Raw genomic sequence first — 26517 nt, forward strand, 5'->3', positions numbered from 1 at the left:
TCAAGTGTTCCCCTCTGAGTTAACAAAAATGTAAAAATCTGGGTTCATGGTTGGTCCCTCCTCATCAAGACGTGAGCCCAGTGCATTGCAAGAGCACCTTGTGTTCAGCAGGCAAAGGGGGAATGGGCGGAGTTGTCCCGTATTCTGGAGCTGTGCAAGCCTTGACATTTGCACAACCCATCGAGGAACCTGTCTGAGGTTGGAGGCCAGCCACACTGTCTCCTAGTGGCCTACCTCAGGGGTGCCACCTTCCGCAGGCTGGTGCAAGGTACTGACCAACAGTGTCAACTACACATAGCTGTGACCCCACTCAACCTTACCACGTGAGCTTCCTCCCCTTCTGACCCCAAGTGTGGTCAGCAGCCGAGGCAGGAAGACTTGAGGCCCCAGGCAGTCCCCGGTGGAGTGGGAAGCACACAACGATCTCACCCACTGTGCTCCCAAGACTTAACACCCCTCGTGGTTGGGTTGGGGGTTCACCTTGAATTCATCCATGATTTTGCGGATGGCTTTGCCACGGGCACCAATGATACGGGCGTGAACACGGTGGTCTAGTGGCACGTCCTCAGAAACCATCTGTTCGAGCTCACCTACAATTTTCAATATAGCGTCCCGGGCAGCTTCTGTATTCTTTTCATACCCTGTGATAGTAATTTGGTCCTGCGGCTAAGAAAGGAGAATCCCGTCAGAAGAGGGAAGGTGCACAGGGACTGCTGACTGTAAGTGATGAGAGGTGAGGCAGGTGCCCAGGGGGCCTGGCTGAAGGGCTGAATGAGTGAGGTGGGCCTCACCTTAAGGAGAAAAACTGACCCTCGCAGAAGAGAAACAAGGTAGAAAAGAACGTCAGGCAGCTGATTTCCAACAACAGGTTAACAGTTGAGCTCCTGCACCTCCCAAACTCCACCCACAGATGGTCATGTACAGGAAGAGACAGGGCACCGGCCCACAAAGACAAGGAGACACCAGAAGGTGAAGGCACAGGGAAGGTCCCCTCGGGCCCCTTATCTGGAGGAGTCTCCACTGGAGACAGACTGACCTGGAGAGAAAGTGCCGGAAACTGTGGCCGGCACCCCATACCCACAGGGTGCCCCCAGTCCAGGGCCTCCTTTTACCACACAAATGGACAGGAGAGAGCCCCAGACTCCTAAGGAGTGAGCAAAGCAGACGGATAGCTCAGGCACAGAGAAGGAAGCGTGAAAACAAAGTTAACAAATGTAAACCACACTCTTCAGGATGGGAGAAAATATCACACCCACAAAAGAAAAACAGAACACAACATAAAAGGACCAGAGAACGAGAACACACACCTGGAAACGAAACAGAGGAGCAGAACTTATAGAGATCAACCCCAAGAAAAAGGCAGAGCAGAGCAGAGCTGAGCCAAGCACCTGTCTTGATGAAGCAAATGCGGACGGTGGGAGGAGGCGGGGCTCCACCCAGAATCTGCCCAGGAGAGCCCAGAAACCCCCACCAGCCAGTGAGCACATCACCATGTGTAGCCACAGGCACAGAACAGACTTTGCAAATGGAAGCACAATTCTCACAGGAAAGAGCTGCGTATGAAAAAAATGTGGCTGCTCCACCCTACTTTGGCCTCGTGGAATATTAACTGAAATAGTCTAAACACTAAATAATGACTTTAAAAAATTCATGATTACGTGGCAAAGTTGAGGGAAATAAAAGGTAGTGAAGATGAGGGGCTTAGAGCTAATAAGTTCTCAAGATCAAGGAAATTAAAAATTTAAGTTAAAAATAAAAAAGAACAGCAGTATAAACGTATTCTTTAGAAATAGGTAAACAGAGGAAGAGGCAAGGCAAAGAATGCCCATGGGGAAGGATCAGGACCAGGGTGCACAGAGGAAGCAGATCCTGCGGGTCAGCCCTTGCAGGTCTGCCTGACTTTCTAGTAAAAGGCTGGGGAGGGAAGAAGGTTCAGCAGGCAGGAGGCCCGCCACTGTGTGTGGACGCAGGGCTGACAGGGGTAGGGCCAGAGTCTGCAGAGGCTTGTTGGGATTTGCTAGCCGCAAAATTCTAGTGAATCGTTTCTGGGCACTCTGCTGTATACCAAAGACTGCAGGAGACCTGGGCAGAGACTGGGCTGTCACTGAGTGCAAGGCAGTGCAACCTCACCAAAGCCTGGGCCACCTCCCTGAGGCCAAACCTGAGGGGCAGGAAAGGCCTGGGTGGCAGGAGTGAGTGATGGGCTGGGGGCCGTGCCCACTGAGGGGGGCTGCCTTCCACTGTTCTCTCAGCACAGCGGGCAGCAGGGCACTCCTTTGCAGGGCTCCCACTGTGGGCACAACTGTGCGAAAAGGACCCAGCCGGAGCCCCAGCTCGCTGCCAGAAGTGACCAGGTGGGCATAGGAAAAATGCCCCAAGTCTGCAGAGCAACACAACCCTGTTGGGGAAACCGCACCCAGGAGGCATGGGCCAATGTGGGGCCCAAACCAAAACTAAATCCTCAGAGACCTGCCACTCTGGACTCTACCCTCTCACCGCCCATCTGGACACATCCTAAGTTTGCCTGGTCACCGTTCCCAGGTCAGGACAAAGGTCAACAAGAGTCCATCTGCCCCCAAAGTGCTTCGACCATGGCATCTGCCCAGAGCATCATTCTTACCTGGTTCCCATCGTCCTTATCAGGAAACTGGATGTTCACGTCATGCTCTAAGCGGATTTGGGTGATCACTGCCCCCTTTCTCCCAATAATTTTGGGATGGTATTTGGGGTCTACAGTGACGCTCAGCTTAAAACTCCTTAAAGCCTACAGACGAAACAAGTGAGAATAAGGCAAAGAGTAGAATACTTCAGAGTCTTGACCTTCACCCTTGCACGCCTCCATGCACCCCCATTCCATCCTGGACCTGGAAGGTATCCGTTCTGACCTCGGCAATACAAACAAGACATGGCTTTCCCGTTAGCCTCTGTGCCACCTTCCACTATCAGCTACTAATGAGAACCAGAGGACTTGACCACTCCACAACTAAGTACGTAATCCTTCAGAAAAAGACCTAGAGGCCTGGCTGGTAACTGAGGAGAAGCTGTACACTCGTAACTAACTGAGAAGCTGTGCACTCGTAACCAACAGGGCTGGCACAGGACGTAAGGAGGTCTTGGACGAAAAGTATACAAATGTTCTGAGTCTGTCAGGGTTGGGGTACAGAACCAGGCCAAAAAGAAAAGAATTTTAGAAGGAAAGTGCTAAGGTAAAGATACACAGCTCCAGACGTCCATGGCCAGACGCTCAGGCTATGACCTGGTCAGAAGACAGACCCCAGAGCCGGTGCTGGGACTGAGACAATGGGGACCACACCCAGACTGCATGAGATGTCCAAGCTCCACCCCATCACAGACTCCAGAGAGTCATGGCCCTCAGGGAGAGGTCCATTACCCTCACATAATCTGTGACGGTGCTTCAAGTTTCCAGAACACCCCGCCTTGCTGTGCATCACTCAGGTAATCCTTCAAACGGCAGCTCAACAGAGAGGTAAGGCAGGTCCTCGTCCCTACTCGGCAGCAGGGAAACTGTGGGGTGAGGAAGTCAGTGGGGGCCCCTCTGGCGCCCACCCTGGACCGCACAGCACATGCTTGGGGGTCTCTTCCAGGTCTGCCCAACTTTACTTTTCCTGTAAGGTCGAAGGCATCACAACATGTCTTCAGATTTATTTAAAAAAAATGGCTAATTAACACAGAAGTCGAATCTTGTTGCTGCTATATTAAGAAGAGAAAAGCGCCGTGCCCCTAACATTGCTTCTGATGAAAGGCTGTCCCCACAGCAAGACCTCTGGATGCTGACTGCAAGAGGGGATCCCGAGTCCACCTCCAGCCACCTGACTGAAGCAGGTGCAGTGTGGCCCAGGTGCTGGATCTCTCAGAACTCCCCTGGGGATTCTCAAGTGTGACCAAGACTGAGAATCACGGCTCTGAAGGAAGGAAGCTTCCATAGCCCACGTGGCCCTGCCTGGCACTCACCCGGTCCTCCTGCTCTGCCTGCAGCTCCTTCACACGCTCCAGTAACCCAGCCTTGGCCCGGTCCAAATTGGCAGCAAGGCCCGTGATGGCAATGATGTCAGACTGCAGTTCAGGTGCCGGCACGTGTATATTTACCTACATGGAGACAGGAACAGACCCGCGTACAGGGGATCCTGCAGGACAGAAATGTGTGTATCCGGCCCTCTCGATGGTGAGTTTGGAAGCCCTGATCAGCTCCTGTCTCACATTTGGCCACGGACTCAACTGAAGGCTCAGGACAAGGAGAGAGGGAAATGTGAAGTCTACCCTGTAGGGAAAGGAGAGCCACTGCTCCATAAAGAGGAGCAGGAGGAAGCAACTCCACAGAGGGCCAGCGGCTGGTCCCAGAACCGTGCCTGCCCAAAGGGGTCGCGGCAGCACAGAGCCAACAAGGGGCTGGACTCCCCGCAGCACTTGTGGGAGAGCTCAAACCCCAGCTCTGGTCTCCAAAGAACATGCAAAACTGCGTTACCTCAAACTCGTCCATCATCTTGCGGATCCCACTTCCCCTCTGCCCGATGATGTACCGGTGAAGGTCAAAGGGTACCTCCACTTCAATGGTGATGGGAACCAGTGCCTGCAGGGAAGACGGTCGAGGTTAGGCCTGAGAGCAGGGAGCAGAGCAACCCCGTGGGCTCAGCAACATGTCTTCAGGGAGCACAGGAGAAAAGCCCTATCAGAATTACAGTGTGCTTTCTGGAACACGCTGTACTGTTCCACCTGGACTGAGAATGCCACCTAGACCTTTAATTCAATAGGAAAACAGGGAAAAGGACACGGAATCCAGTTTTTAGATTGATGCTGGCAGAGCAAACTCTCAGACCCTTAGCCCAAGCCCATGCTCCTAAATGCAGCAGGCCCCTTGTAGAAGCAAAACAAAAGAAATCCAGGAAAAACAGGGTGACTGGAGGCCTACGGAGGAGGAGTGGTGGGGCTCAGACACAGAGGCTTGTCCAGAATCCCAGCCTTGCTGAGGTCAAGGATGGGCTGTGGCCCAAGCCCATGGGGCTCACAGGGATGATACAATGCAACACGGGCACTGCCTGGACCACAGCTCACCTACTCTGTCTCCACGCCAGCCCCAACGGTCTCCCACAGCATTTACCATCACTTGACACATGACGTATTTTTGTTTCTCGTGAGTCTCTCCACTACAACACAAACACTATTTTGAATGCTGTGGTAGTACAACATTTAGAACAGTGCCAAACATGTAGGTAGCACTCAAAAGTCCTCATTGCACAAATGACTCATCCTTACAAGCCTGACATTGGCCTGGTTATCCCGTCACAGATGGAGAAACCGAGGCTGGAGGTCACGTTCACCCTGCTGCCAGTGAGACCGTCCAGCTCTGTGCTAGTCCAGGGCCCCAGGCCTCCAGGCCCAAGAGGCTGTGTCCATACAGCTGCCAGGTCCTGGTAGAGGAAGTGGCTGGTCATGCCGGCAGGCTCTGTGCTCCGGCCCGGCCCGGCCCTGCCTGTGGCACAAGCCGACGTGGTTAGGGTTTAGGACTACAGTGCCTCGATCCACCGACCTGCTGCCATGGGCAGCGTCATTCAGGCCATGCTTTTCCCCACCCCGTGGTGCCTGCCGTTGACCCCCCTGGGAGGGTGGGAGGGGGCCACACACACCTCGAGGGCTTCCTTGGCGGCCTCACATTTTTCCTTTCGGCCAGAGATGGTGATGATGTCGCACCTCCTTGGAGAGCCAGGGTCAGCATCTTTGGCGTCTCTCCCGTCCCCGGCGTCGTCCCCGTTCTCCTGGATAGCCGGCTCTACATTATGGACTAGGGAGAAAGGAAAGGGCAGTTCACAACCACAGACCCTCCGCACAGGCGTGTTCAGAATTCAGATGCTTGTTAAGCACCTATGTATGGTGGGGAAAGGGAGGAAAGACCCCAACCTGACTTCAGGAGGACACGTTCTGGGCTGAGAGAGCTGATGAGACAATGTCCACACAGCGAGCCTCACACAAGCCTAGGCCTGGGCGGGCGCTGAAAGCTTCACAGTGAGCTCCACGCCTCACTTCTTCACCTTTAAAACGAAGCTAATGACCCTGGGGGCTGCAGTGGGATACACGAGCCGATGTGCAGGAGGAGCACAAAGAGGGGGAGCACAGAGCAGGGCCCACTGTGTTCGACGGAAGGTGACAAGTTCACAGACATTCACCACAGCCTAAGTAACCCGGCATGCAATGAGGCAGCAAGGAAGGGGGGCTTGAGACAACAACTTAGGAGGGACAAGGTAAGCCTGCACCAACTTCTTAAGCCAGGAGGCAAGCAAGCTCCAAGAATGAAGGGACACGGAAGAGGACACGGAAGCAGCTGGTGGGGCTCCCGTGGGCCACACAGGGACCACGTGTGCACCAAAACCACAGTCCTGGAGCACGACAGAATCCAGAAGTCCACACACTACACACAAGCGAGAGAATAAGTCAACAGACACAACCGCCTAAAGCAATCATGATCCTGGACTGAACTGGGGGGAAGAGGTGGGCTCTGCAGGATGCTTTTAAAAGCGGCAGAATTTGAATATCAACTAGGAATTTGAGAACAGTATCACATACTGTTAGATCTTCTGAATCTGGACTGTGCCACGGTTATCTCAAACGATAGAAGAGAATGTCATTCTTCGGAAACAGCCACTATGGATAAGGGATAGGCCTGACACTTAAACGATTCAGAAAAAATAACTGCACACGTGTGTGTGTAAAAGGGGGTTGGATGAGAAAAACTGGTGAGTTTGGATATTAGTATACAGGATGTATCTTTTTTTTTAATGCAAGTTTTTTTTTTTTTTTTTGTGAGGGAGATCAGCCTTGAGCTAACATCCGTGCTAATCCTCCTCTTTTTGCTGAGGAAGACCGGCTCTGAGCTAACATCTATTGCTAATCCTCCTCCTTTTTTTCTTCCCCAAAGCCCCAGTAGACAGCTGTATGTCATAGTTGCACATCCTTCTAGTTGCTGTATGTGGGATGCGGCCTCAGCATGGCCGGAGAGGCGGTGCGTCGGAGCGTGCCCAGGATCTGAACCCGGGCCGCCAGCAGCGGAGCACGCGCACTTAACCGCTAAGCCACTGGGCCGGCCCAGGGACGTATCTTTATACTAGTCTGTGCAATTTTTTTTAGTGTGAAATTACATCAAAACTAAAAAATAAAAATTCAAGTGTGAAATATAAATGATTTCACTAGTTTTCTACTGAAAATAGCCTGTATTCTCAGGAAAACAGGAGCTCTGTCAGCCATGATAGGCTCTGCAGGGATCTGAGTATATGAGGGCACTCAGCTGGGCGGCCAGCTGGACCCGATGGACCACCTAAGACACGTCAACAGAGGGGAGAACACACACTGTTTCAACGCGAGTAGAAAACAAGGTTTACAAAGTGAGGCTGAGATACAAGCCAGATCCTGCTCACACCAACCCCTTGCCCCGCAGGTCACCTTGCTGACCACCATCTACCCCGCCCCAACCCTGGGGGCAGAAGCAGAACCAGGTGACGAGCAGGACACTCTGAGTTGAAAGGCCATCCTAGAAGGGCAGTCAGCTACTTGAATGGCACCCTCCAGCAGGTAAGCAGCTGGCTGCCTTTACGTTCTGTAGCTGACCTGCCTCACAAGGGACGTGATCCAAAAGGAAGCGTGTGAGAGGTAGAGAGAGGGGAGAGGAGTGGCTGCTGTGAACAGAGCGGACATGGCCTCAACACACACGGCTTTCAGAGGACTGTGAGAAGCAGGGGAACCGAACTCAGGGGCTGCCCTGGTGTAAGAGGCTGCAGGGGTTCTGCTCTCCTCCGGCCTAGCTGCAGCCTCTAGGATATCTGAAGGGCACCTCGTCACCCTGAAGCAACTGACACAGCCCACCTCCTAGAGACCAGGGAGTGACCCTGAACTTCTGGAACCCCAGGACACCCAACAGTGTTTCAGCAGTGCACCAGCACTAGAGCAACAGGCAGGAAAGGGCTTTACCAAGACACGTGACAACCACCTGCCACCGCCTCTCCCTAGGTCAGAACCATTCACACAACTGCTTCCCATTCAGCAGAGATTTCGTCGCAGGGACCCACCTGGGTTCTCCTCTCTGTCTGGGAATTTAATTTGAACATTATAGTCCCGAGTAATCTGCTGGATCCTGGAACCTTTGGGGCCCATGACGGATCGATGGAATTTCTGGGGTATGGCACATTCAATGGTCACCTGGGCTTCCTGGGGGGAAGGCAGAGCAACAAGAAAAAAAAAAAAAAAAGCGAAGTTTAGCCACTTAGGGTCAGTTCACGTCCACACCACCTTCCTTTCCATCCTCTATAGCCAATTCCAAGCCCACAAATGCCCCTTTTCCGAGGTGAATCCAGAGCTCGAGGTCTGATGGGGTGGAGAGAGGAGGGACATGGGGTAGGGCCGAAAGGGTGGCCTCTTTCTGAAACACTTCCCAAAAAGACTAAGAAAGTATCAATGACTTGTCCACACAAAACTGCACCAATGCTTGCTCCTACTACCCAGAACTTGAATATAACACCCTCTTCCTTGACATATAAAAGAGGGGCCCTCTTCCCCACCACATGGCAGGCAGCACTGTCAGGCGCTGCCCTGAAGGGTGGCCACATTAGCCAGGTGACATTCAGATGCTGTGGCTGAGACTCCAAGAGGAGGCATAGGGCTTGATTATCAGGGAAGTTGTTCCAAGGCCACAGCAGGGAGCTCCAGGAGGGGACATGGAGGGGGCGGAGCTCTAAAGGCTGGGTTAGAAAACCCCACACATTCTCACATGACCTCTCCACGGAGTCACTGACACTCTCTGCCCTTCAATCTATCTTCTTCCCTTTGGAGAAGAGGAGAGAAAGAAGCTCGCTCCTTGTTTAGACTGTATGTTCATACAATTTTTTAAAAAGCTGCTGCTCAAAGGCAGCACTCTTACCGACTGTCAGGAAGGGGGCAAGACGGCTGAGATGGAGACCGAGAACCAGACAGCCACTCTCTAACCTGACGTTGAGTCCATCCTGGCCTGTCTGCCTGTGGGATGTGGAGGGAACACCGCCCACCCACTTTGCTCAGGTGGCCAGAGGGGCCAAAAACCCTGCTGAGCCCCCAGGCACCTACCAGGTCCTCGATGATCTCTTGAATACGCTTCTTGGCCGCCTCCACACAGTCCTTGGCACCCTTGAGGGTGACTTTGTCACTTTGCGTGCCGGAGCGTGGGAAGCTAACCATCACCCCACCATACTCTTCAGCAATCTCCCGCAAGACCTGGCCTCTTCGGATGACAAAATGACGGTGGTGCTTGGGGTCCACCAGCATGTAGTCTTCAACCACGTTATCCTACGGCATTGACAGAAGGAAAGGAAAGTAAACGACCCCCCGACCATGCCTAACAGAACTGACAGCAAAGGCCATGCTCCCGCTGGGCCAGCGCAGGCAGCCTTACCAGGTTCTGGATCAGGGCCTCCAGCTCCTTCTGGGCCTCCCTGACAGCGTCCTCCTTCCCTATGATGGTGATCAGCTCCTGATCCTTGTCCTCCGCCGCTGGGAAAATGATGCGGGCTCCTGTGTTGTCACGCACCTTGCGAATTTTGCCGCCCCCTTTGCCAATGAGGAACTTGTGGTATTCTGGCTTGGCGCGAATGTCAACGGTGAAACTCTTGGTTTGCTGCAGAAAGCAACCCCATATACGTTGGCCTGATGCCACCTGCCTGGCCCCTGGAGCAGGTGAATAAGAGGGCCCAGAGGACAACAGTGTGGGGTGGAATTCTCCTCACGCTGTCACCAGTGTCCCCCCAAATGCAGTTAATCAAACCCCACCAAAATATGAAGTGACATCCAGAGATAATACTTGTATTTCTCTCCACCGTGATCAGAGACCCCGAGATGGTTAAGAGCACTCAGAGCCTCAGTCCTGCCACCTACCAGCAGTGACCAAACCTCTGCAGGCCACCCTCCCTCTGCAAAGGGGATGTGGCGAGTGTGGCCTTGGGGAGCGGAGTGCACACAGCACGAAGCCCAGCCACACCCAGGGCCCCACAGCACTGCTGGCCCCTCTCCCAGGCGTGGGCACTCCCACACCTCCCAACACAAGCAAAGTGCTCTGGTTCAGTCCTTCCTCCACTAATGCTACAGGTGAGCCCACGCACAGCCAGCAACATCCCATCTCAAGCTCCAAGACACCCAAGCCAACCAAGGCCTTCATCTGACACCGAGAAACCAGGGCCCAGCAAAGGCCCCAACACGGTGACCTTGTTGCTGATGCCAGCTCCTCAGGCACATTCATCTGGAGAGCACACGGGGACACCCTCCTCTGGGCCGACTCAGATACACAGAACACATTCTCACTCTCCCTCCTCTTGTCCTGAAACCTGGCCCACCAGCATGAGGAAACACAAAGGAAAATTAAAGAAGGGCTGCCAGCATGCTAAACGGCAAACAACCGAATTCTGTTATCTTTTAAATGCTGGTTTTACGAAACGCCACCGAGAGAACCTTCTACTCTTCGGTCACAGACATTCATAAGCAGCAGCATTACAGAAAAGCTAACAGGGTAGCTGAGCCCAACCTAGCAATATGGTAAAGAATAATATATCTAAACCAAATGGGGTTCACCCCAGAAACCAAGGTTGGTTAAACATTTAAAAAAAAGAAATCAATCTAATATATACACTAAAAAAAGAAAAACCACATGATCCTGTCAACAGACGCAGAAAAAGCTCTGACAAAATTCAACACCCATTCCCGATAAAAACTCTCCACAAACTCAGAACAGAACGGAACTTTCTCAACATGATGGAGCGTCTGCGAGAGACCTACAGTGAAATCTCACACTCAATGGTGAAGGACAGAGTCCTGTTCCCAGAGGTCATCACCAAGGCGGGGCTGTCACTCTCACCACTGCTATTCAACATCGTACTGGAGGCCCAAGCAACGCAGTAAGACACGACAGACAGCACACAGATCGGAAAGACAGAAATGCAACAGTCTATTCCCAGATGACGTGCTTTACATACAAAACTCACAGGAATCCACAAAAAAAGCTACTGCAACTGAGAAGAGGGCTTTTAGACTAGATGCATAAAACAAGGCCAATATATAAAAATCAAATATATTTCCACATGCTACAATAACTGGAAATCGAAATGAATAAAAAAAGTACCATTTGTAATAGCACTAAAAAACAATAGTTAGCTATAAACCGAACAAAATGTGCACAAGATCTACATGCTAAGAACTGCAAAGCACCATTAAAAAATAAAAAGACATAACAAACTGATGAAACATGGATGGGAAGATTCAAAACTGCTGAGATGTCAATTCCAATTTGGTCTTTAGATTCAGCAGAATCCCAATCAAAATCCAAGTAGCACTTTTCCCTAGAAATTGACAAGCTGGTTCCAAAATGCATACGGAAAGGCAAAGGATTTAGAACACCCAAAGCTGAAGGACTCTCCAGACGGCCCACAAAGCTAGCCATCCTGACCCTGTGGTTTGCTGGAACAAAACAGAGCACAGAAACAGACCCGCAGATGGGTTTTGACAAATAGGCAAATGCAATTCAATGGAGAATTTTGCGGGGTCAAAACATTTCTACCGCAGTAGTGGTCACATGAATGCATGCTTCTGAAAATTCTGAACTATATGCTAAGGATGGATTTTATTGTATATAAAGCATATTTAAAAAAAAAGTCAAAACTAAAAGACAAATAGCAAATATTCTACACTGTATACGTAGCATTCGACCTGTAAAGCCCTTTCAGTGATGGCAAAACCAGAGAGGCATAAAGGTGTATAAAGCTCTTTCCTGACCTGCCACAAAGAAAAGGTATTTGGAATTTTCCACTATGAAAACAGGACATTTTTAACAAGGAACAGACACAGTGACCCCGCCCCTGTGGGGGTGGTGCTCACCTTCTCCTCTGCCAGGTGCAGGAGCTGTTTCTTGGCCTTCTCCACATCTGAGGAGGGACCCCTGATGACAACTGTGTCGCTTCCTGAACCTTCCACAGGGAAGTGAATGTGGACCCCACCGCATTCCTCCATGATGGAGCGGATCAGGCGGCCCTTCGTGCCGATGAGGGAGTTGTGCAGCTTGGCAGGGATTGAGACCTCCACCTCGGCTATGTTGGCCTGAAATCACACACAGCATGAGGGAGTCACGTTTTTATGTGGCAAGAAAGAGCCAGAGGAAAAGAATTAAGCCACAGTCTGTGAGGTGTTTAACACAGCAGGACCACACGCCTGGCGAAGAGGGGCCCAGAGTCCTTGTGCATGTGTGTATGGGGGGGTGGGGTGTGTCTGTGGGGGGGGGGGCACACACAGCACAGAAGGAAAGCTGTGACGTCACACCATAGAACAGTGCTTTGCTTCTTCAGTCCTTCTACACTAGCAGCAGACACAGGTCCAAGATGCCTACGGATCAACCTTTCCTAGTAAAACCCCATAAGCAAGGATTCTGCCTCCAGTCAAGATGCAACAGTGACTGGATTTACCTCCCACATGAAACAATTGTGTTCAACACTGGAGACAAGAAGCAAACAAGGTGAGCCCTATGACTGCCCCCTAGCTGAGTCCCTGCATCATGGTCAAGAGATGACAGTCTGGGGAGACCAAGGTGCCTAGTATTGGCGGTCAGAGCCCAGGAAGAGAAAGCAGCATGGAGAGAGAAGCCCTCAGAACTGGAGACTGCTGACACGCTGACAGGTGTAGGGAAACACCTAGGCCAGGGAGAAGAACCACCAAAAGGACCAGGGGAAACAGGGACTGCAGCTCATAGTCAGCTGTGCTCATATGCGACACTGGGTGCAGTACTGAAGGGGTTCTCCCTTAGTACCAGGAAACAACTGGCCCTAGACTAAGCACTGCTGGGAGCCCACCTAACGAATCTGAAAGGAAGGTCCAAAAAGGAGCGAACTGTGTTGAAGTAACTTAATGAAGTTCAAAGATATTTATAGGAACGCAAAAATATCCAGCATCCATCAAAGTAAACTTCATTATGCCTAGCATCCAATAATAAAATACCAGACGTGCAAAGAAACAGGAAAAAACAACCCTTAATGAGGAAAGAATAGAAAATGACCTAGAAATGACACAGATATTAGAACCAGCAGACCAAGGACACTAAAACAGGTATTTTCACTCTATTGCGTATGGTCAAAAAGCCAAAGGAAAGACTGAACATGTCATGCATAAAAACAAAAGATTCAAATTGAACTTCTAGAGGTGAAAAAATCTGAAACAAAAAATGTACTAGATGGGATTACAGGCAGATTAAACATTGCAGAAAATTAATGAATCTACAGAAACTAATGGAGAACAAACACCACTCAGCCTCCCCGCCCAAATGAGTGGAGCATCAGTGAACAGCAAGACAACTTCAAGCTACCTGACACCAGGTAACTGGAGTCCGTGAAGAGGGGGACAGAAAAAAATAATAATGACCCCAATTTTTCCAAATTTGATGACAACTCTAAACTCACATACCCAAGAAGCTCAATGAACACCAAGCAAAGAAACATGAAGAAAACTACACCAAGACACATCGTACTTGCTCAAAGCTGGTCATACAATCATAAAAACAGCCAAAGGAAGAAAGATGAGTCTGTGCAGAGGAGCAAAGTAAGGGGTGACTTCAGATGTCTCGTCAAAAACAACGGAAGTGAGAAGATATTGAAGCAAAGTCTTAAGACCCGAAAGAAAAAACCCGCCAACCTGTGGAGGCAGAGCCACAGGAACTCACCCATTGCTGGTGGGAATGCGAAATGGAGCAGCCACTTTGGAAGACATCTGGCATTTTCTTACAAAACTAAATATACTCTTATCATACGATCCATCTTATCATTTATTACTAAGTGAAAGAAGCCAATCTGAAAAGGCTGCATACCATATAATTCCAACTGTCTGACATTCTGGAAAAGGCAAAACTATGGGAACAGCAAAAAAGATCAGGGATTTCCAGGGGTTGGGGGTGAGGGGATGAACAGGTAGCACAGAGGATATACTTACATAAGTAAATATATATAATTTTTTTATTATTTACATCTCTTTTAAAAACTGATTGGGTGTTTACACAAACTTAACAATGAACCATGGGGTTTATAACATGGGAAGTGGAAGGCATGATGATAAGCCCAAGGCTGGCGGGCAGGAGATGGGGTAGATGGTTCTAAGTTTCCTACGCTATGTTTCCTGTCATATAAAGCCACTCGAAGGTTGACCAGGATAATCTGAAGACGTATACTAAAAACCCTAAAGCAACCACTAAAAGAAAACAAAGAGTTACATCCAAAAAGCCAAAAAAGGAGATAAAAGGAATCACAAACATATTCAACCCAAAAGAAAGAAGAGAAAGAGAACAAAGTAGATGGGACAAGCAGAGAACAAAAAGTGAGACAGCCAATGGAAACCTGGCCAGGCAAGATCATCCCACTGAAGGGCCACTGAGGTGTGTAACGGGGACAGCTTCTGCTGGGGAAGACGAGGAGATCTGGAGATGGATGTGGTGATGGCTGCACAACAGTGCAAATGTGCTTAATGCCACACTTAAAGATGGTTAAGATGGTCAAATTTGTTATTGTATATTTTATCACAATTTTGAAAATGAAAAAATGGATAATCATCTTAAATGTAACTTAATTACATTTATTAAACGTACGTAATAACATGTTATATCTATAATTACTAATGTAATTAAATGTAAATGCCTCTATTTAAAAAGTAGAGATTGTCAGATTAAATTAAAAAAGCAAGCTTCCTAAAAACAAAACAAAAAATCTTTAATATGAGAAAAAATAGATTTCAGAGCAAAGAATATTACCAGGGGTAGAAAGAGGTTATTTTATAATGACAAAAATTACAGCTATTAGGAATGAGAGAGGTAACATCACTACAGACAGTAAAAGGGTAATATGAGAATACTATAAAAAACTTTATGCTAATAAATTCGACAACTTAGGTAAAATAGAAAACTCCCTGAAAGACACAAACTACAAAGCTCACACAAAAAGGAACATGAGGGGCTGGCCTGGTGGCACAGCAGTTAGGTTTGTGTGCTGTACTTCACCAGCCCAGGGTTCACAGGTTCGGATCCCGGGCATGGACCTACGCACCACTCATCAAGCCATGCTGTGGCAGCATCCCACATACAAAAATAGAGGAAGATGGGCACTGGATGTTAGCTCAGAGCCAATCTTCCTCACCAAAAAAAAAAAAAAAAAAAAAGGAATATGATCTATCCACACAATGAAATGTCACCCAGCAATAAAAACTTACTGATACACATGAAAACATGGATGAATCTCAAAATAATTATGCAAAGTGAAAGCAGCTAGACCCAAGGCAGTAGGTACTAGGATTTCTTTCATACAATAATGTAGAAAATTCAAACTAATCTACTGTGGCTGAAAGCAGATCAAGGGTTGGATAGGGAGAGTAGGGAGGTATTAAAAGGAGCATAAGGATATTTCGGGGGTGACGGACATGTTCATCATCTTGATTGTGGAGATGACTGCATGGATGTATATACATATGTCAAAACTTATCAAACTGCACACTTCAAACATGTGCAGTTTCTTGCATGTTATTTTTCCAAAAACTGAAAAAAAAAAAATGTTAACACCTGCAGAACATGATGATTTCCCAGCACCCAAGGCAAATGCTGAGTTAGCAAACATCACCAGAAACAAGTGGCAGGAGGCCTGCGGCAGGCCAGCACTACTGGAATGAAAGCTGAACAAAAGCTCCTCCATGACCAGTGCTGTGCTGCCTGACCCGCACGCGTGACCCCAGGCCACAGCCTCGGGGGCCAGTGAGAGAGCTGACAACAGGGAGACTGGCGAGCACGTCATCACACAACACCCCATTACCAGGTCTTTCTGGATGGACAGAATGCGGCTCCGGGCAGCCTCGCAGTTAGCCCGCTTGCCTGTGATGACAATGGTCTCTGAATTGCTATTCTCTGCTGGAAGGTCGATCTTCGTGTTGCTTTCTTCCCGAATCTGTGAGGAGAGAGGGGACTGTGAGAAGCTGACGTCCCTGCTGAAGACACTCAGAGCCCAAGGCTGGGAAGTAAGGCTCTCTCCTTCAAATCCAAAGCCAGAATGGTGCAGGGCTACGGGGGTCAGGGTGAGAAGAGCCAAGATTCCAGGCACGGGCTGGCCAGTCACCTTTTTAATGTTTGCACCTCCTTTCCCAATGATGTTCTTGTGAAACTGTTTGAAGATTGGAACAGAAATTGAATAGCTGTTTTCCACCTTAAAAACAAGAGAGATGGCACAATTAGTCACGCTGGAGAGTGGCGCGTCCCTTCCGCCCTGAAGGCAGTATGGAACGACAGGACTCTGCTATCGAAAAGCAGACTTCAATCCTACGTCTCTCCCCTCTCTGACCTTCAGAGGTTTGACCTGAGGAGAGAGGAGACAACAAACAACAATGAACTAACCTGGCATGTCCTAGTCAACTGGTGATGCAAAGGACCCCTTTGTAAAAAGTGGCAGGCAACAGAACCTGCCATCTGTTAGACGCATGTTCCACAAGCCAGAGGCAATCAAGTCTGGCCAGGTGCCCTCAACGACTTCCAGGACCAGAGCTGTCCAGGACACCAGGCTGAGGAGTGAGCTCAGAACACACAAGGCAGCACACAGACCCTCTACTGTCCGGAATCCCAGCACCCCAGGGCGGTGCCAACGAGATCAGTGCTGGGAAGCTCTCCCCATCACCTCTCTCAGCCTGTCACAGGCTAAGTCCAAGACTCATGAGAAACCATGGAAAGCATGAGGCCATCTACAGCCTTCCCATCAATTGCCCTCAGCACTTTCCAAACTGCCTCTTCCCATTTCAGTTTTTGAGGAAAATAACAAATCAATAAATGATTCCTTATGCTATTTGTGTGAATCTCTCTCCTTACTGGATGGGACAGTTTCTCTACCTAGGTATCTGAACACCCCTCAAGAAAACAAGGTAACCCAGCATGGGAAAAGGGACATCCCCCCACTTCAGTTCTACAGAACCCTGAGGTTGTGACCATTTCTGCCAGTCTCAACATCAGGTGTTGAGAGATGGCATCACTACTTTGTTCTAAGTCCTTGAGATGGCAGACTGACCCAGTGCCCAAGCGTGCTCCTTGAAGCAGGGGTTCTGACAGGACACATACCCACTCCCCACACCACCCGTAACACTGTCACACAACAAAGGATGAAAAACGTCCCCCTACCAGATCTGCCACCATCTTCTGCATGTATTTTGTGCATTTTTCCACCTCATTCTTCGGCCCTCTGAGTTGGACAATATCACTTTTCTGTGCTGGGTCCGGAAAGTTGATGATAACCTAGAACAAATCATCAGGAGACCAAGTTCGATCACTGGTAAGGACTGGATTCCAAAATATTGAATACCCTCAAGTGCCAAACAGACCACTCCTAGAGGGTTGAAGAAAACAGTGCCTTTGGGAAACCTTTACCTCTGGGAATTTATCACGAATTTCACGGATCCGTTCACCCTTCTGTCCAATGATTGTTCGATGAAATCTTTGCTCAATGATTAGATCCTTGGTTCGCTCATTTTCCTAAAAATAGAATTGAAGTAGATAATGTCATCTATCACAAGCAAGGTGAGCAACACCCCCCCACACTGGGGGGCACCTGGGAGCCCCAGGGACGGCAGCACGGCCCAGCTCTGTTGCCAAGTAGCAGGTGAGGTGGTGCCCAGGTGCATCCCTGCAGCACCCCCTGGGAGTCACTAGCCAGTAGAGAGCACCCATTACAGGACACCTGCTCTCTCCAACAATCACCATACTACATATTACAATGGTTGCATGTTATTTTCCTGAACAAAGTACAATTAAAGAATTGGGTGCAGGACCCTTCAACTGAAAGTGCTATTGCAGTAGCCATAATCACCAAAGCAACTCATTTAGCAGTGGTTTAAGAAGAACTAGAGACTGTGAGGCTCAGCGCTCTGCACCACAGGGAGTGACCCCTCCTGAACATGGGGTGGCTCAAACCACTTCCCCGTGTGGATAATGAAGAAAGAATGGTTCAACAAAGGACACTGAACCCACAGTGCTCAACCTCCTCCAGAGGTCCCATTAAAATGTAAGAAGAAATACCAGAATCCAGAAAAGTCCATCACAAGCAGAGCTGAAACACGCGAAAGAACACCAGCAGCCCACCAAACATTTTCAAGAGTTCTAGGATATTTGGGATTAGACTGGTGTCAGACTGACAGAGAAATGAGCATTCAGAAATCCAGCGTAAGCACACGACACTGCAGAGCAAGGGAGCCTGATGGTCAGGACAAGCTGGGTGATGAACGGGAGAACCCAGCAGGCTTGGCTGAGGAACGGGCTCAGGACGGCCAGAGCGCAGTGGAGGCTGCACCACACCTTGGATGCCAGGTGAGGAAAATGCAATCACTACTGTAACAAGTGGTCCCCTGATCTGAGACTCCTGGCACAGGTGCTGGTGCGAGATGGGAGTGGGATGCCTGGGGTAGATGGATGACACAGACCCTGGGGCTCGTTCCCTACCCCAATGGGGCCAAAGTACTGCCCTACCCTGGGCATTCCTGGCAATCTGCACACGTTTAGGTTAAGGCACAAGCACTCACACAGTTTTTGACACTTCTGGACTGGACTCTTAAAAGGCACCAAGGCAACTCGCACATGCAGCCAAGGTGGAGAGTCACTGCTGCAGGTTATCCGCATTTGACTCGTAGAATCAAGAACAATGCATGAGTGCTCGTCACTTAGCCCAGCGCAGTGCAGTACATTAGTCTGAGGGTAGGGAACAAGGCCCATTCCCTACCCTACCTCCACCCTCCTGGGTTTGCAAGTAACCACACAGCACTGATTCTCAACCTTGGCTGCAATGAGACTCACCTGGGTGCCTTTAAGAATCCAGAAAAGTCCATCACAATCCCTGGAGTTGGTACTCAGGCATCACGGACTCCGGGCTTTGGCCAAGACTAAGCATCCTGCCAAAGCCCAGTGCCTCCCTAGCACAGCATGTGGCCCCAGGGATCTGGGGAGGACAAGGAAACTCGGCCCCAGCAGGTCAGTTCCCCCCAACCCAACGAGAGACTTGGTGATCTCCACTCTCCAGGACCGCACACGCACACAGTGCTCCTCAGCAGAGGCGGCCAAGAGACGCAGGCCCACTCATCCTGGCAGGCCCTGGCTGCAGGGCTTACCATGCGAGAGGCGAGCTCCAACAGCTCCCGCTTGGCCTGCTGCACGCCCTGTGGGTCCCCCTCAATGCGGATCAGGTTGCTCTTCTCGCTGTCGGGAGGGATGCGCACAGACACCTTGTACTGGTCTTTGATTCTGTTTACTTGAGAATACAAAAAGAAACACATTTTGGACTCAGATTTTACCACATTCCACTAATGACTAACAACCCAGCAGGGCAGTGTGAAAGCCCCAAATAACCTAATCAGTCATCCCACAAGCAAAGAGGATGATCAGGCCTCCAAAGCAAGACTTTCCATTTTCTAAAATGAGCTGGGTATGACCTTCACCCGGATCACCACATGCTGGCATCGCCGTGAGAGCTTCAAATGACAAACACCTGGGACTACTCAGAATCTGAGATTTAGCTGGTTTGGGGTGTGGCTGAGGCTTTAGAATATTAAAAGATCCCAGGTGTTTCCAATGTGGAGACAAGTTAGGGAACTACTGTTCTCAAGTCAAAAAATAACTCTCAGTAAATAAACAAATAAATAAAAATAAAAAACCATTCAAACTCAGAAGCTGTCACATTAACTGAACATAAAAGCACCCCACCAACCACTCAGAGCCCCACTGAGGACATGCTGCTGCCTAAAGAGACTCCATTGCCAGCTTAGATCCAAACCAACACTTCACTGTCTTTGCAAAACAAGTGGAGCTGAAAACCCCCTTCCTATCACCTTCTCTGGAAGGAGCCCAGTGCCTGCAGTTAGGATCCAGACCCCCACACCCTGGAGAAGCCTTATTACCAGAAAACGAGGTCGGCATTTTGCCCATTGTGTAGTAAAGGGGAGCCAAGCTCCTTAGAGAGTTACCCAGGAGGCTTCTGAGCACACACAGAGAAGCCATGTGTCAATGCACTTGGGGACTGACATGAGGATGTGCTGCTCCAGGGGGGAACTACGCAGGACAAGAGCCAGGGACAGAGAAGCCAGGCGGCAGATTTTAGATGATGAAAGAAAACAAGGGTTAGGAACTGAACCAGAAAAAACAGAACAGACACAATTCTTTGAAATGTGCTACGTGGTTCCACACTTCTTAGGGAGCAGAAACCAAAAATTAATGTCAGAACTGCACTTCCTTATGGTTTCTGTTTAAGAAAACACAATAGTTAACCAAAACAAAAACAAAGAAATAAAAAAAAGCAAGTTTATGGTGTGTACATGGTTCAAGCAGTGTGCGCAAGCAAGTGAGCACTGAGTGGAGTTGCTCTGTGCGTCTAGATTCTCACCGGTCGTTTAAAATGCCCCCAGAACACAAGACTGACAGCAAATAAGCAGAGCAGATAAGCTTATGTTTACTTCGAACAAAAAACGGTCTGCACAGGGCAAAAACCAAAGAGGGCACGTCCCTGCAACCTCAGAAAGGACCCAGGAACAGGGTATGTGTTAGCCCTCTCCCCTTCCATTGAAGGTACAGCAAAGGGGACAGAGCTGTTTTCGTAACTGGTAAGCACTGGGATTTGTGGGATAGGCTTTGCAGTTAAACTAAGCAAAGGAACCGATTTTAAAAAAACAGCCTTGGATTCGAGCAGAGCATTCACTTAACATGTTTCTGATGTTATCCCACACTTGTGCAACCAACCTGATACAGGAAGGTCCACCATTGAAGCTGTACTGACATATTACTGCTTGCCCAACAGAATCCCTCCCTATGTTGTTGGACTTGGGTATGAGTCTAGAAATCTCTTACTCCTTGGTGAGCTCCAGATTAGGGGTGTGTTCAGTAGTTAATTTTTGAGGACTACAAAAAACTGGCGGACTGGCTGAAATGCAAAGGACACGATCCTGGGGGGCATGCCTTCACTACGACCCCTGTGGGTTACCCAAGAAACCTGAGCAGGTTGATCATGTTCCCCTCCAGGCCCAACAGCTCCAGACCAACCAGTGCCCAAGGAGAAGACGAGGGTACCCAGTTAGAAACCTCATGACTCATCTCCCCAGCCGCCAAGCGCAGCACCTGGCCCGGGCCATCGACACTTCCACCCTGGCTTGCCCCCAACACTGTCAGCTTCACTCACTGTTGGCCCCGCTCTTCCCAATGAGGTGTCTGTGGAACTTGTGGTCGATGTTGATCTCCACATAGTCCATCCGGTTAATCTGCAGGAGGAGCACAGGGCAGATCCATAGAGACAAGCACTTGAGTCCGAGATGTGCCCGGATATTCAGACAAGCAGGAAGAACCCAAGTCCAGATGGCAGCAGTGGGGGCCTTTTCTCAACACTCAACTTTCAGGAGCTACTGCAGGACTGTCCTCTTGCAAGACCCTTGAAAGAAACTTCTTCAACACAAGGTTTCCTCTATCCATGACTCTCCTGGACTCTGGACAGTTCCTAATTGTCTCAGAACCCATTACTCATCGACTGGGCCACTCTTCCACGTCTCCGTGCCCACCCACGTGAGGTTTGACTGGCAATAAGTTCACAGCCCCGTTGCCACTTCACCAGCACTCAGAATGCTCAAAGAAACACCTTACCAAGTCTTTGACCATGGCTTCAATCTGCTCCTGGGCCACATTCACGTCCTCTGTGGGGCCTTCCAGGGTGATCCTGTCCTCGCCCTCTGTGAATTCGATGTGAACCTACCATGACAAAGTAAGGAAAAGGACAGCGGTCACCTCCGAGAACTCAGGGGTGCTTTTCTGGGGCAGCAGCTGATCCTAAATTGCTTCATATAAATGCATGTCCACAGACACCATAAATAGTCAGAAGAGGGGTTGGGGACAACCACTATTTTGGTATCAAATACTGTGGTCTAACAATCTTTCCTTTGCTAAAAATGGGAACTGCACAGTCCTTCACACTGCTTGACACCAAAACCACGAACTTAAAGCACATCAATGCCTGTTGTTCATGTTTTCCTTTTTAATTTTCACTTTTATAATGCCTACTTCTCTTTGTTGCATGAAGAATGAGACAGCCGACAGGGACAAAATTCTAACCCAAGTATAGCTAACCAACGGTAGTCCACAGACAAGGCCACCCCGCCCCCCACCCCCGCACCACCGGTTTACAACACAACAGGTAGGGAGAGTAATGCGAGAGAAGGGCAACGGGGGGGCTGGCCCCACGAAGCAATTATATCTGTGTGAGCCACAATTTTGAACCTAGAACAAGTAAAATGACTAGAAAGTAAATTTCAAACTAAGTCTCAACAGAACAGGAATAAAATATGATGGGTTGAGTTCTCTGGCAATTCCATCCTGTTCAAGTTTCCTGGGAGCTACTGTCTCCTTTGGAAATCGGAAAAGACTTCAAGGACAGAGATGTAGAGAATGAAAAGGCCCGTTAACGCCACACTTTACACAATTTGTATACAAGTTCTGATCTTCAAAATATACAGATGTAACTATTATGACGCTATTATACCATGATAACTAATGAAATGTTTCTTACAATATTTATTAAACCTGCCAATACACATTGTCTCTGGTTAAAAATATGACACAGATATTTAAAAAAACCATTCCACTCTTCTTTAGCTAACCATGGAAGCTGACTGTCATAGGACACAACTGATTTTTGAAAAATGTGCCTGTCTTCAAAGGCATCCACAGGATTAACAGCAACAACAAAACCAAAGTCAGAAATGGGACGTCAGAAAACAAGATCAACTCAACGTAACAGATCAACAACGCTTCCGTACCTTTGGCATCTGCTGAGTGATTTTGGCCAGGTTTTGCCCTTTCTTGCCAATGATGAAACGGTGAAGCCAAGAAGGAGCAGAGACGGAGGAGACTGTAAAACTGTTGGCCTAGGAAAACCAGGAAACAAGGTCGTGGGTTTGCAGAGTCCAGATGATGTGAACACCAAAGCCAGGTTCCTCGCTAGGGTTCCAAGGGAGGTGAGCACTCCCCAACCCGACACGGCCCCTGTATCCGATCCCAGGAAATGCTAATCAGGAGTCTGTCCCTACAAGGAGCAGTCAGAATCCACTCTCGGAGGCAGTTACCTTGGCATAGACTTCAGTCAATGCTTGCCCTAGCTTTTCAGGCTCGCCTCGAAGTATCACAGTCTCAGAGATGCTGTCTGAGGGTGGGATCTCCACAGAAACTCCAGTTCTTTCCAGGATCTCTTGCAAGGAATTGCCTTTGGGCCCAATAACATACTTGTGCTGGGATTTCTTCACCTCCACTGCGATAGTCGTGGTCTTCTTTTTCTAAGTGAGAGCATGGTATGGGCATCAGAGAGAAGGGAGCAGGGGTGGGTGGCAGGTGGGGACAGAACGGTGCCGCCACCAGGCAGACAGCAAGACATGGGGCCCCAGACTACAGCTGTTGAGCCCTAACAAGTGAAGCAATGACCAGCTACTCCCCCAAAACTCCATTAAATCAAGAATTGGGTTTTCTCCTCAAAAGAATCACCCAAGAATTTAAATCAAGCCCAGTCTGATAACTGCAACCCAGAAGAGCTGAAAACACCAAGTCTTCTCCCCAAACTAAGGAACAAGTTTCAGACCTCAAAGTCCACCAACTTGGGCTATGAACTTACTCAAAGACATGATCAGCTCTGAGCAGTCCGTCCAGCCCCGTGGCAGCCCCAGTCCAGGGTCGGGGGAGCTCGGGTGGGGACAGCGGGGAAGAGTCATCCAGCACAGAGCTCTGCCTACTCTTTCACTGCCCGACAGATGCAGAAGAGGCATGGGCGCCATTTTCTAACCATAGAAACTGCAGTTGTCCAGGATAAAAGGACAAAGGACAGGGCTGGGCCTGGACCAAATCTCCAGACGATTCCTATTCTCTCTTCCTACCCATGGGGATTTTCCTCCTCCCAACCTCTACCTTTTCCTCATAAATCTTCTTGATTCGAGCCACGGCCTGAGCCAACTGCTCCTTCTCCCCAGTGAAGACGATTTCTGTCCGGTTGACACTGGGTGGCGGGATGTTGATGCGCGTCCCCGTCTCCTGCATGATCTCACCAACGAGTCGATTGTAAGGCCCAGCAATGAAGGGATGGAATGCCTTCTCCACCTCTAGCCTCTCTACAGCACGTTTGTCCTGGAAAGGAAAGGACGGAACTATGCGAGCACAGCTCTGGGCACAACCTGAGGAGAGACAGGGCCTCCCTGTCAGTGCCCGGGGCTGAGGTCAGCACGTGCACACCAGGCCTGCAGGCAGCCTCACCTGCTCAGCAGAGATGAGCAAGACTTCATGGCGAGCTTTCTCAATGCCCTCTTTGGTGCCAGTGATCCTGATCTGATTGCTGGCGTCATCTGGGCGTGGGATCTGGATTTTGGTTGCAGTTTTTAGCTCTAAGTCTTGCAGTTTCTCTCCATTTTTGCCAATAACAAAGCGATGGTGTTCTTTGGGAATGGCAACAGTTGCTGAAGCCTACAATGAGAGAACCAAAGAAAACAAAAATATTTGTAGATTCCAAAAAAGCATATTTTTCCCCAACATTCTGTCTGGCCGGAATGCCACTCTCACCTGTTCTTGCCTAGCCAACCCCAACCTATCCTTTAGTCTTAGGTTAAACATCACGTTCTTGGGGAAGCTTGCCCTGACCCTCAGCCTAGGGGGTAAGTTCAAGTGTGATGTATTCCCATGGCCCCACATCACACATTCAGCTGTCATGACTATTTAGTGGTAATTATTTGCTCAATGTCTTCTCAGCCCAGTTATGAGCCATCATGAGGACAGGAATATTCAAGAATGATATCTGTCTTGTTTTCCACTTCAATGATTCCTAACTCCAAGCTAGGACATGGTAGGAAAGCAGGTACATATTGACTAACCAGATTAATTTTTGTCTCTAGAGTACTAGGCTATTTTTTCAAACATAAGCCCTATATTTAGCAGTAAATTCTTCTTCCTATCTCCTTTACAACCAGGTAAAATAGACAACTCATCTGAGGAAAGAAAATGGAACAACCCTTCATGCGATGAGTCAAACTGCCAGAAATTAAGAACTTCCTGAGGTCACAGAGAAACCTGGGAGGAAGGCAGAGGCTTCTAGTCTTCCTAACTCTGTACAGAAAATAGCTATCAACTAAGAAGCTATCAACTAAGAAGACTTGAAAAAAAGGCAAGTGTTATGGTGCCCACACAGCAGAAAGTCACAGATCAGCTAGCTTCTCTTCTTCTCTAAAAGGTTACAATTTTATGGTGGAACTATTCAACATTCACAACAGAAATGTTACATTGTATCATAAAGGCAATAAAAAAGTCCACACTTCCCAACTAGCATAGAAAGTAAGACCACCAACTTGGACATTATGATCAAATGAGGTTTATTCCAAAAACGGTTCAATATTAGGAAATCCATTTATAAAATTCAACATATTATTAAATCTAAGGAGAAAAATCAAATGATCATCTCCACAAAATTTAAATCCATGCATGATAAGAATTTGCAAGAAAACAGAAACCAATGGATATACATATTTTTAACATGACAAAATACACCTCAGCCTCAAAACTATACTTAATAGGAAAGTGCTCAGTAAGGCAGTGCACTGCCCATACCACTACTTAACCTCCACTAGAGTGTTTCCCCATGAAAGGAGACATGAGAAAGCAAAGCAGACACAAAGGCTGGATGGGAAGAGGCAGGTGACTGCACACTTGGGAACCCCGGGAAACCATTCCTTTATTAAATTCTTACTGTCTGTAACAGGAAGAAAAAAAGAATCCAGAAGTCAACAGTTTTAACTTAAACTAATAACAACCAGTTAGAAGATGTAATAGAACAGACCACCCATTTCCAATAGAGAAAAGAAAAAAAAATAAAGTAGCTAGACACAAACCCAACAAAAGTGGAATATGTACATCAGAAATCAGAAAATACCTCTTAACACATCTAATGCAATTTTAAACAAAAAGTTGACTATAAAGTTTGTATGGTACAACAAAAAAGAATAGAATAGACAAGAAAACCTTGAAAAAGAACAGTACAAGAGGGGTAGTAATAACTTTATTAGATATTAAAGTATAAAACCATTACCATTAAAACAGGCGAATACTAGCATACAAAGAAGGAGACCAACAGGTCAGAATTGAAAACCCAGGAACAGACGCAAGTTAGTATGAAAACTAGGACTTGATAAAAACAGCCACTCAAATCACCAAGGGAAAACTCTTAAAAATGGTGTCAACGACTTTGACAGCCACATGGAAAAGGATGAAACTGGATCTGTACCTCGCACTATTCACAATAAATTCCAGACATACCAGAAACTGAAATATAAGAACACCCTTACAAGCAGAGAAAATACGAGTAAGATTTCTTACAACTTCAAAGCAAAAAAAAAATCTTCCCAACAATGATTCAAAATAACAAAAAGATTAACGAATTTGACAGCACAAAAAAAAAA

At 48.5% G+C, this 26517-nt stretch overlaps 1 protein-coding gene across 3 annotated transcripts in view; it reads right to left on the reverse strand.

Annotated features, from left to right (window-relative positions):
• HDLBP (high density lipoprotein binding protein) overlaps positions 1-26517 on the reverse strand; it is a 74005-nt gene that overhangs the window by 3289 nt on the left and 44199 nt on the right. For all 3 annotated transcript variants that reach the window (XR_009217069.1, XR_009217070.1, XM_058533368.1), the window contains exons 6-25: positions 24329-24535; positions 23987-24202; positions 23158-23364; positions 22852-22959; positions 21683-21787; positions 21228-21306; positions 19171-19310; positions 17441-17545; positions 17195-17308; positions 16149-16235; positions 15849-15980; positions 11896-12114; positions 9428-9649; positions 9103-9321; positions 8073-8211; positions 5643-5797; positions 4484-4588; positions 3973-4107; positions 2621-2764; positions 481-666 (exon numbers count right to left, since the gene is read on the reverse strand). Coding sequence is in view for 1 of the 3 variants with exons in the window: in XM_058533368.1 (XP_058389351.1) it covers positions 481-666; positions 2621-2764; positions 3973-4107; positions 4484-4588; positions 5643-5797; positions 8073-8211; positions 9103-9321; positions 9428-9649; positions 11896-12114; positions 15849-15980; positions 16149-16235; positions 17195-17308; positions 17441-17545; positions 19171-19310; positions 21228-21306; positions 21683-21787; positions 22852-22959; positions 23158-23364; positions 23987-24202; positions 24329-24535 (3024 nt within the window). In the remaining 2 variants the exon portion in view is untranslated. The remainder of the gene's footprint in view (positions 1-480; positions 667-2620; positions 2765-3972; positions 4108-4483; positions 4589-5642; positions 5798-8072; positions 8212-9102; positions 9322-9427; positions 9650-11895; positions 12115-15848; positions 15981-16148; positions 16236-17194; positions 17309-17440; positions 17546-19170; positions 19311-21227; positions 21307-21682; positions 21788-22851; positions 22960-23157; positions 23365-23986; positions 24203-24328; positions 24536-26517) is intronic.

The sequence above is a fragment of the Diceros bicornis genome, chromosome 37 (genome assembly GCF_020826845.1).
Source record: "Diceros bicornis minor isolate mBicDic1 chromosome 37, mDicBic1.mat.cur, whole genome shotgun sequence".
In the NCBI taxonomy this organism is placed as follows: Eukaryota; Metazoa; Chordata; class Mammalia; order Perissodactyla; family Rhinocerotidae; genus Diceros; species Diceros bicornis.